Source organism: Rhinolophus ferrumequinum, chromosome 20 (genome assembly GCF_004115265.2).
Source record: "Rhinolophus ferrumequinum isolate MPI-CBG mRhiFer1 chromosome 20, mRhiFer1_v1.p, whole genome shotgun sequence".
NCBI lineage: Eukaryota > Metazoa > Chordata > Mammalia > Chiroptera > Rhinolophidae > Rhinolophus > Rhinolophus ferrumequinum.
In genome coordinates, this window is record NC_046303.1 from 640,589 (window position 1) to 649,889 (window position 9,301).

At 56.7% G+C, this 9,301-nt stretch overlaps 1 protein-coding gene across 1 annotated transcript; it reads right to left on the minus strand.

Annotated features, from left to right (window-relative positions):
* Window positions 1-451: 451 nt before the first annotated feature.
* Window positions 452-6,658, minus strand: IGFBP3 (insulin like growth factor binding protein 3). Its single transcript, XM_033088865.1, has 5 exons — window positions 6,133-6,658; window positions 3,087-3,313; window positions 2,513-2,632; window positions 1,756-1,890; window positions 452-986 (listed from the first exon to the last, which is right to left on the minus strand). The coding sequence occupies exons 1-4, from the start codon at window positions 6,539-6,541 to the stop codon at window positions 1,765-1,767; spliced, it is 882 nt and encodes a 293-aa protein (XP_032944756.1). The 5' UTR covers window positions 6,542-6,658; the 3' UTR covers window positions 452-986; window positions 1,756-1,764.
* Window positions 6,659-9,301: the final 2,643 nt, after the last annotated feature.

The window sequence follows — 9,301 nt, forward strand, 5'->3', positions numbered from 1 at the left end:
AGAGGCAGCAGCTCAGGAAGAGGCTTCTTCTCTGTGTCTGTGTGTGAATCAGAAAGAAAGGCGGGGGGCCATTCTGTGCTCCTGCTGGCCTTGCCGGCCCCCCACACCCCGTCTGTCTTCCTGATTAGATACAATCATTACTGTTCACATCGTGCCAAGGAGGTCGAAAGGTGAGAGACGAGCAAACTTCCTTTACCTTGAAGGGACTTATCCTCAACAGTAACCTTGGTCTTGAATTTTTGAGCAGGAAGGCACCATTTTCTGCCATCATCTGAAGCACCGTGCTACTATTTGCGATGCCTCTGAAACCAAGGGTTGGCACTCACCTCTGTGCCCCTGGCCCCCCGCCCCATGGGGCCACCAGGAAAAAGCCCTGTCAGACAACAGAGGGTTAGAAATACCCGCCATAACGGGTTCCCAGAGTTCCCCAGAACGTTCTTAGTCTCTTTTGTTTGTTTCTTTTAATAAGCAAGACTCTGCCGATTCCCTCTACCAGTTCCCACATGGGGCAGGCGACCTGAAGGCTGGAGCTATCTTCTGGGTGAAGGGACGCAGACTCTCGCTCCAGGGGGCGTGTCGGATGTCCAGACATCACAGTGCCGGGGCTTCCTGTCCTCGAGAGGCCGGGCTCATGTCACAGAGGGGATGAAGCGTGCAGCTGCTAAGGCGCGAAGTGGGGGTCGCCGCGTCAGTGAGCAGGGCGTCAGGCCTGGCCGTGCTGTGCTTGAGTTTACAAGTAGTTTTAAAGGAAGCGACAGGAAAAAATCACACTGTTTCATCGACTACTGCAAAGTGGAAAAACACTCAAGTTCACCACATAGAAGAAAGAGCCCTAGGCATTTCACGCATCTCTTTCTAAACTTTGGTTTTAAGAAAAAGAAAAAAATTCTCTACAGAAAGAAATACAAATCGAGACTGTAGCCAGCTGCTGATCACGTCGTTGGCAGTCTTTTGTGCAAAGTAGGCGTATTTGAGCTCCACATTAACTGAAACAAACAGAAAAAGAAATATATTGAAACACCCCCTACATCAATCAGGGCCCCGAGCCTGCCCTGGGACAACGCGACGTGACCCCAGGCCCACACTGCTAACAAAGCTCCATAAGACGCTCACAGAAAGTCACCCTAAAATCAGAATTATCTTCTCCAATTTGCAAGGAAACAAAACATAAAAATGAAATTTTGTTCTGTTTATGTAAATTTGTCTTGAAGAGATGAAAATATATTTATTCTTTTTTTCCCAAAGCTCTCTCATTTATTAAAAGAAAAAATATTGAATATGGTAGCATTCTTTAAAATGATGGTTTAAAATTTCATTTCCGTATCAGACTAAATAAACTTTATTACAATTCTATTAACCACAGACTATCAGAAGATCCACAATGCATTTTACAGGAAAAAATATAGCCACATCTTTAACTTAGAAACACGTTCCTTTAACAGGTTCCTTTGGATGAAAAGAGTTTATCTGTGATGATAAAGGAACTGTCAGGCTTAAGGGAAAAAGCTTAACTCAGAAAATCTTGCATTGTATATAAATGTTCACATGATCTTCATTCTTTAAAATGAAGCGAAGTGTCTCTGAGAGAGCTGGGCCCAGACCCTCGTGTTTAGTTGGGCTGGGCCCCCTGCACCTTCCTTAGGGGTCTGTCCCGGGCCAGGTGTAGCAGCCTGCAGGCCTGTGTCTCAGACCCTCCCACCTGCCCCATGGCTGAGCGGGAGCCAGGTGCCCTGGCGCCCCCAGCCCCAGGCTTACGTGCTGTGTCTACTTGCTCTCCACGCTGTAGCAGTGCATGTCCCCTTTACCCTTCGCGTCGTGGCCTGGGAGGGGCTGCCCGTACTTATCCACACACCAGCAAAAGCCCCGCTTCCTGCCTTTGGAAGGGCGGCACTGTGGACGAGGCACAGGAGACCAAGTGTGAACACGGAGGCCCCAGCGCAGGGTCCTGATGGCAGGGGCAGGTGCCAGGACCCAGGCTGGCTTCCCAGCACGGCCAGAGAAAAGGCCGTGGACAGGCCGGGCAAGGCCATACGTGCACAGCTGTCCACAAAGGCAGGGGGCAGGGCTGATTGTGTCCCTCAGGGTCCTGGGTAGACATGGACACTCGGCCACAGGCCCATGTGCTGAAGGGGGGACGAGAATGGCCCATGCCCTGTGTCCGTCACGTGTGTCTGACAGCACACCCTATGCCACACACAGGCTGGCTTCTCAAGGAGTTTGCTGGACAGTGACGGTCGAGAGGCCACGAGGCCATGGCCAGTGGAGAAGGCGGGCCTGTGGCAGAGCTGTTCAGTGCTGATTCTGAAGGTACCAGAAGGAGTTGTCCGACTAGAAAGTCAACTGACATGCTGCCACCATGTCACCGGGATCTATGCAAGCGACTTCCTGTGGCTTAAAATATCCCCGTGTGCAATGTGTTGGACCCTTTACAGCCTGTTACTGTCAGGAGGCCAGGTGTGAGGGGACAGTGAATGGATGGTGGGAGGGCCAGGCCCCGCGGGGCCGCGCTCACCTGCTTCTTCTTGTAGAAGCCCTTCTTGTCGCAGTTGGGGATGTGGACACCCCTGGGGCTCAGCATGTTCAGGAACTTCAGGTGGTTCAGTATATCCTCCATTTCCCGGCGGCAGGGCCCCTGGGGGGGGAGTGGTTATTCGGGAGCTCAGCTGCCCCGCAAAACCCAACATGCCTGAGCCTGCCTGGCAGGACCTGCGCTGCACCCATGAGTGCAGTCGTCACCACTCCTACAGGGACAACCACGGCCTCGTCTCTTGTGTGTCCCCAGACAAGGCCCAGAACCGAGGAAAGAGTGACCCCAGGCCAAGCAAACAGAGTGCAGTGTGTGTGACAGCGTTTCCCTGAAGTGCAAGGCCTGCACCTCACGCTTCCAGCAGCGCTGTTTCACCTTGGCCCTGACCAGAGCTCCGAAGGGGTTACTGTCCTTTGTGGAAGGAGGGGCTCCAGGCTGCCCACTCACAGCTGGCTGGACTTACCCACAGGGCTCCTGAGCGAACAGGGACCTCGTGACCTCCGAGCGCCCAGGTGGGCCCCACCCACCCGGTCAGCAGGGGGACAAGGGTCCGACTCACGTATTCCGTGTCCCGCTTGGACTCGGAGGAGAAGTTCTGGGTGTCTGTGCTCTGGGTCTCGTAGTCGACCTTGTAGCGCTGGCTGTCCTTGGCGTGCCCTCTCTTGATGACGTCCATCTTGGTGTGGCTGGGGTGGAACTTGGAGTCGGGCGCCCGGTGTGTCTCTGGCGGCACCAGGCTGCCCGTGTCCCCGACACTGGGGTCTTCCTCCGACTCGCTGCTGTTTCCTGGAAGCCACAGGGAGAGCAGATGGTTAACGCAGTCCTTTCAAAACCTGCCGTGGCACCCAGCCACATCTAAGTGGGGATGGTACTCAATATTCCAAGTGCAGTCAAGAAAACACCTGGGTAATGTGACTGTCATACTAGCGGTGGCGGTAGTGGCTTTACCTCAAGCAGCTGGTTTAAAACGAAACGTGAGCGGAGCTTTTACAACATGGGTGTTGCTCAGCTTCCAGGCTTCCCGCCTCCACCAGGAGGGGGCAGAGCTGAGCCCCAGGGAGCCCGGGGCAAAGGAGTCACAAATCCCGCAGGCCCTGCCTACCCCTCCCGCCCCGAAATCAGCAGTGCTGGGGGTGCCAGCAGCACCAGGAACCACTGCAGCGCCCCACTGGGAGGCAGGCTGGCGGTGTGAAAGGTCCCCTGTCACACCTCTAACTCACTGTCCACCCAGAGGCACTGCTCAGACCTGTCTTCCGGGTGACCTTCCCGGGTGAGACCTTCCTGTAGTGGGCACGTGAGTGACGGGGCTCAAATAGCCCAGCGCCATCACGGCTCCCACTACTGTGGCCACAGCTTCCACTCCCAGAAAAGGAGGCCGCCTCCCGTAGGACCCTCCCCGAAATCGACGTGGTGAAATAATACCTGCGGTGACACTGGTGTCGGATGTCACTGTCATGGGGTTTAACTACACTGAGGAAGCTGCCCTGACGTGCGGCCAGAACGTCCAAGATGAACTTGGGGCAGCTGCGGGGCAGGGGCGCGGGGGAGGGTCCCTCCCCTTCCTGTCCCTGCAGTCAGGTAGCTGCGCGCGCGGCCACTCCACTCAGTCCAGAGCGCCCTGATGTCCCCCTCGCCATCTGATCCCCAGTGGGCTCCGCCTGGGGCGTTCAGCACCCTGCTCCAGCGGATGGTTCTCTGCCCTCCAGGAACATGCCGGGCATGGTGGCAGCGGGCCACCGCCGGGAAGCCCGCCAAGTCTGCCGGCGCTCGGGGAACGCTCCCGGGGCTGAGTGGGGCTGGCAGTCAGTGTGCTCCAGCTGCAGACGCCGTGTTCTCTTCTGGAGGCGCCAAGCGCAGCGTGCACTCACGGGTGTGGGGGCTCCATGTCCCCCCAGGGAATGATCCTAGGAGGCCCACGGTTCCCAAGGGGTGTGGTGCTGGGAGGCTCGTTCGTCTGGCCCAGCGCCCACGCTCTGAACTGGTAGGGTTTGGTTTCAATTTCCTTTAATGTTCGTTTCTTCCTGTTTCTTTTTCAGGGAGGTACTGGGGCAAAGGATATGCTAAGAATATGTAAATAAACATATTTGCATTTCTTTTCCAAGAACTCTGAGTAATTTCTTAAGCACCCCTTTCTAATGCCTCATGATTTAGGCTTGAAGAGGAAACCTTTCCTTTTAAGCAACAGAGCATTTTAACTTTTGACTGTCATTTATGTCCCCCCCCCCATGGATTTTAGAAGTCACTTATGTCTCTTTATAATAATTTTGTAACAAACACATCAATTCACACTGTGGTAGTGATTAATATGTCCAATAAAGCAACTAAAGAAGACAATATTTATAAGAACCTCTCAGATCACTTTTTGAATGCCCAAAAACGCGCTGCAGCAGTGAGCTGGCACACAGCGATGGCATCACTTTGCCCTTCGAGACAAACGCCTCTGGTGATTTGAACAGTCTTACTGGTACGAAACAGTACTGTGTCAAGCAATTGAAAAATTGTCTTTCCACCGGTCCTGGGAGAAACGGAGCCAGCGCTGCCTAGCAAGCACACAGCCTCACGCCCGCGGAGTGTGGTAACGGGGTGATAAATGGAGCCCCTCCTCCCCACGCCGGCTGGTGGGGGCGGGCGGTCGAGTTCCCCGAGTCTTTAGCTGTGTCGGGACTCTGCTCACTGCACTAGCTGGCTAAGGCTGGCTAAGCCTGCGTGAGAATTGGAGGAACCCCTGTTCAGAACACGATGTGCGGTCCTTCACCAGCCGCGAACCTGACGCGTCCTCCGGCTCCGGAATTGGACGCATTCCTCCCACTTCAGGTTAAGGCAGCAAACAGCCCTGGGGCTTCGTCCATCTCCCTTCCCGTTACCGAGTCCTTGGGTCCACACTGCCCGCAGCCTCAGCCCTTGGCCTATGTCTGAGGGCCGCTCAGGCAGGGGGCGGGTGGGGTGTGCCGGGGGCTGTGCGCAGGGTCCTGCCTCTGAGGGACCTTGGAGAGCCACCTCTTTCTAAACGTCAGATGTCCAACCGCAAAGACACTAATAACCCGATTCCCACTTGGCTCCTTTAGGGACACTCCGGGACGTGACACTGCTTTGCAAACCGTAAGTCTGCGCAAATGTTACTATTTTTAAAGGCAGGTACCATTTCCTACTATGCGGTCCCAGTCCACCTCCCTGCAGCCCGGCCCGCAGCCCTCGGCGTGGATATGCTCGCTCCCAGTTCGTGGGAACCGAAGTCGCGTTCCAGAGCCTGCGGCACAGTCCACGCCCACGTCCTCGCGCTGCGCGGGCTCACGCGGCCGGGAGTCTCCTCTGTCCAGGATCTTCCCATTGACCACCAACCTCCGTATCTGCTCCCCCCCCCCGCCACGATATCTTTCACCCACTGTCGCCGAAATCGCTTTGCAATTTACAAGCACTGGGCACTCAGAGAACCGAGCGGCTGCGGAGAGTCCCTCGGGTAGCGCCCTAGCCTCGCGGGGCCTCAGTCTCGCCACGTACCACCCTTGGGCCGCGGAAAGCAGTGGAGTCTCCGCAGCGGCACCGCCCAGTCCCGGCCCTGGGCTGAGGGCGCCAGCCCCGGGGCGCACCTGGCGCGGGTGGCTCACCTGGAGCGAGCGGCGCGGGCAGCAGGTAGGCGCGCAGGCGGCCGGCGGCGCTGGCGTTGGCGCAGAGCCCGCGGCCGTCCAGCAGCGCCTGCAGCGGGCGCAGCTCGCCCGGCTTCGGCTGACAGCGAAGGCCGGCGCCGCAGCGCTCGGTATAGACGCCGCACGGCTGGCCCTCGAGTAGCGCGCACGTCAGGCAGCAGCCGCAGCCCGGCTCGCGCACCAACTCGGCGCACGCGGGCGAGGCGGGCGGGGGCGCGCACTGGGCCAGCGCGCGCGCGTCGCAAGGCTCGCAGCGCACCACAGGGCCCGCGCCCGCTGCGCCCGCGCCGGCCCGCGCCCCCGGCGGCCCTCGGAGCAGCGCCAGCGCGGTCAGCGTCGCGGCCCAGAGCGCGGGGCACGTCAGCTGCATGGTGATCGCCGCGAGGACCCGCAGCTCGGCCGGCCGGGGCGTGCGGGGACCGTGTGACACGAGACTGCGAGGCTGCGGTAGTGGGACAGGCAGCGGCTAGTTCTCAGCGTCGCACTGCCGCGCTCGCATCTGGACGGCCCCGGCGCGCCGGCCGCTATATAGAAGCCGTTGTGGCCGAGGACACGCCCCGGAACGGCGCGCAGGGGGTGGGGGGAGACGGGGGCGGGCAGGCGCGGACGAGGCTCTGGGGTCGCGCATCTCGCCCAGTGCAGCTGGGCCGAGCGCGGAGGTGTGCAGCGCGCGGCCACCCGGGCACCTGCTTCTCACACGAATACCTGACGGTTCCCAAGAACCCGGCTCTCTCATCACCCAGTAGCCCTGGTGCCTCCGGCCATCCCGGCGTCTCCAGCGCCCCAGTCACTCCAGCACCCCCGCCTGCCCCCGGCCTACCTGGAGTCCCCGCCGCCCTTCTCCCTCTGTGCCCCCCGGGTGGGGTCTCCCGCGGCGAGCCTGCGTCGGGGAAACTGGTGTGCGCTCTCCGCACTCGTGTGTACTTTGCAAAGCTTTCCAAAATTCAAGTCCTCGGGCTTGGGAATTCGTGGGACATTTCTGATGAGACCCGATTCGCCTCAGGTCTCGGGGAGCCGAATATTCGGGGTTTTATCTGCACCCGCCGGGTCGTTCGTCCCCTTCCCGGGCCCCACAAATGCGCATCTGCAGGTGTGCACGTGGGCTTTGCCCTTCACAGGGTCATTTCTCAAAGCGGTGAGGGCTTACACTTGCTGTCGCCCCACAAGTCCCCAGTAGGCAAAGTGGGCCAGCGTGGAACGAGTCCTGAGCAGGGCTTGTCCAAGCCCTGTCCAAGATGACCTGTTTTAGGTGTTCTCCCTGATGACGCTTTCAAATAGAGCTTCCATCCACAACAAAAGAATAATATAATACAAACAAGTAAAGTGGGCGTTGCCGAAGTGCAATTAATAATCAAACAGTCCTTAAAAATGGTGATTTTTCAATATAATCTCCCCCCGGCCACTTAGTACCCCTGCACTAAGTTCTCCCTGGTGCGCGGAGGTGGAGACTTTGCGGTTCTTTCATTCCGCGCAATTAAAACACTGCGCCATTGAGAACCCGAGGTCGGGGTGAATTGCATCCACCAGCTCCGCGTAGGTCTTTTCAGCTTTGTGTGCGCTCCCCTTCTCCAGGTGACCGACAGAGGACGCGCGTGGTCCAGGATCCAACTGGAAATTACACTTTCGGAGAGAGCTTGTGAATCAGCCTTGGGAACCGGTGAGGCCACAGCGGAACCGACTTTCCTGGACGCTGTTGAAATTGGACACTTGCCCTAGGAGTGAGTGGATAGGTTTCGTGGAAGAGCCTTTTGCAGTTTGCTCCAGAAACAGCAAATTAGGGCCTCCTTACGTCCAACCCTGGCGAGCCCTCTAGTAGCGGCAGGTGAAGGTGACATTCATCCATGCCACTCACTGTCTCTCTGTGTGTATGTGTGTAAATATATATCCCCCTTTTAGAATCGGAAGACCAATGTTCTCATGGCGAATAAATAAACACTACATAAAACACCGGTAATATCGAGGCTTGACAAAGGAGAAGAGAGAAAAGACATAGCCTGTCTCCTCCCCCCCCCCCGTCCCCCCCCTCAGAGCGCAGCCCCTGACTCGGGTTCCCCCTCCCCCCAGATGGTGCCATAGCCGTCTGTCCTGACTGCCCCTCCGGTCCTTGTAGCTCTGTGTTACCTGCTTTGACAGCCAAGAACAGGGTCTCTGATTTCATTGGAAACTTAAAGGAAAGGAAACAAATCCCTCAGAGTCACATCTATTCCTGAAATAACCACAGAGACTTGATTCTGAAATTAGAGCCGGGATGTGTCTCCAAAGATTGTTGAGGTCGCAGGCCCGCTTCTGTTCAGTTCAGTGTCGTACACGGGCCGGGCTGGTCACTGTCAGTGTGGCTTTTTTCCCCAGCGTGGTCATCTGAGTAGTGCACAGGGGAGGCAGGGAGAATGCCTAAGCCCTTTCCTCGGTCCTGCTCCCCAAACCCCAACCCGGCCGTGAGGTCGTGGCGAGTCCCTAGGGGGCGCTGACGCTCCAGGATGTCCGCGAACAAGCTGGGGACCAGGAAAAATTGACCGTTCCATTGTAACGCTCAAGAATATTCCATAACAATGTGTTATAGAGACTGTCATCGCCTTTTCCCTGGAATCTTGCAACAGAGAATTGTTTCAGTATTTAGTCATTTTAATGACAAAACTGCTGGGAAAACCCCCCAGAATGTAATTATTGCAGGCAGGACTTGATGGGATAAAACTTAATTTTGTGACATGCTGGCTAACTTTGTCAGATTGTAGGTCAATCTGGCGTTCGTGGCTATTAGCACAACCTAGAGCGGTTAGTGGGAAAGGTGTTTCTCCCCCTGTTGGAGGTACTTGGATTACAACTGCTTAATAATTCGAAAGTATATACACACATCAGAATAACAGACCCCTGTCACCACCAAAGTTTGGGTGGCTGGGGTTCTGACTCGCGCCCAAGGGAGCCTTTTCCGACTCTCGCTTCCAAAGTCTGACCCGACTCTGTAACACTAAGTACCCAAGAAAGTTGATCCTGCCCTCCTGCCCCCAACCCCAGCTTTTTCTAAAATGTAAACAGCTTTCCAACCCTTTCCCCTGCAAGAAGCGCTCTCTTCTTCAGAATACTTGCTGAAATGCTGGTGTCTCATGAAACAAAAATACATTAAATGCCAAGG

Bases quoted from the DNA above. Each gene is read 5' to 3' on its own strand.
- IGFBP3 (XM_033088865.1), bottom strand. From the start codon at position 6,541: ATGCAGCTGACGTGCCCCGCGCTCTGGGCCGCGACGCTGACCGCGCTG. The intron at 3,314-6,132 runs GTGAGCCACCCG...TGTGGCTTCCAG, and splicing joins GCCCGCGCCGCTCGCTCCAG to GAAACAGCAGCGAGTCGGAG. The intron at 1,891-2,512 runs GTGAGCGCGGCC...CCTCGTCCACAG, and splicing joins GCTTCTACAAGAAGAAGCAG to TGCCGCCCTTCCAAAGGCAG.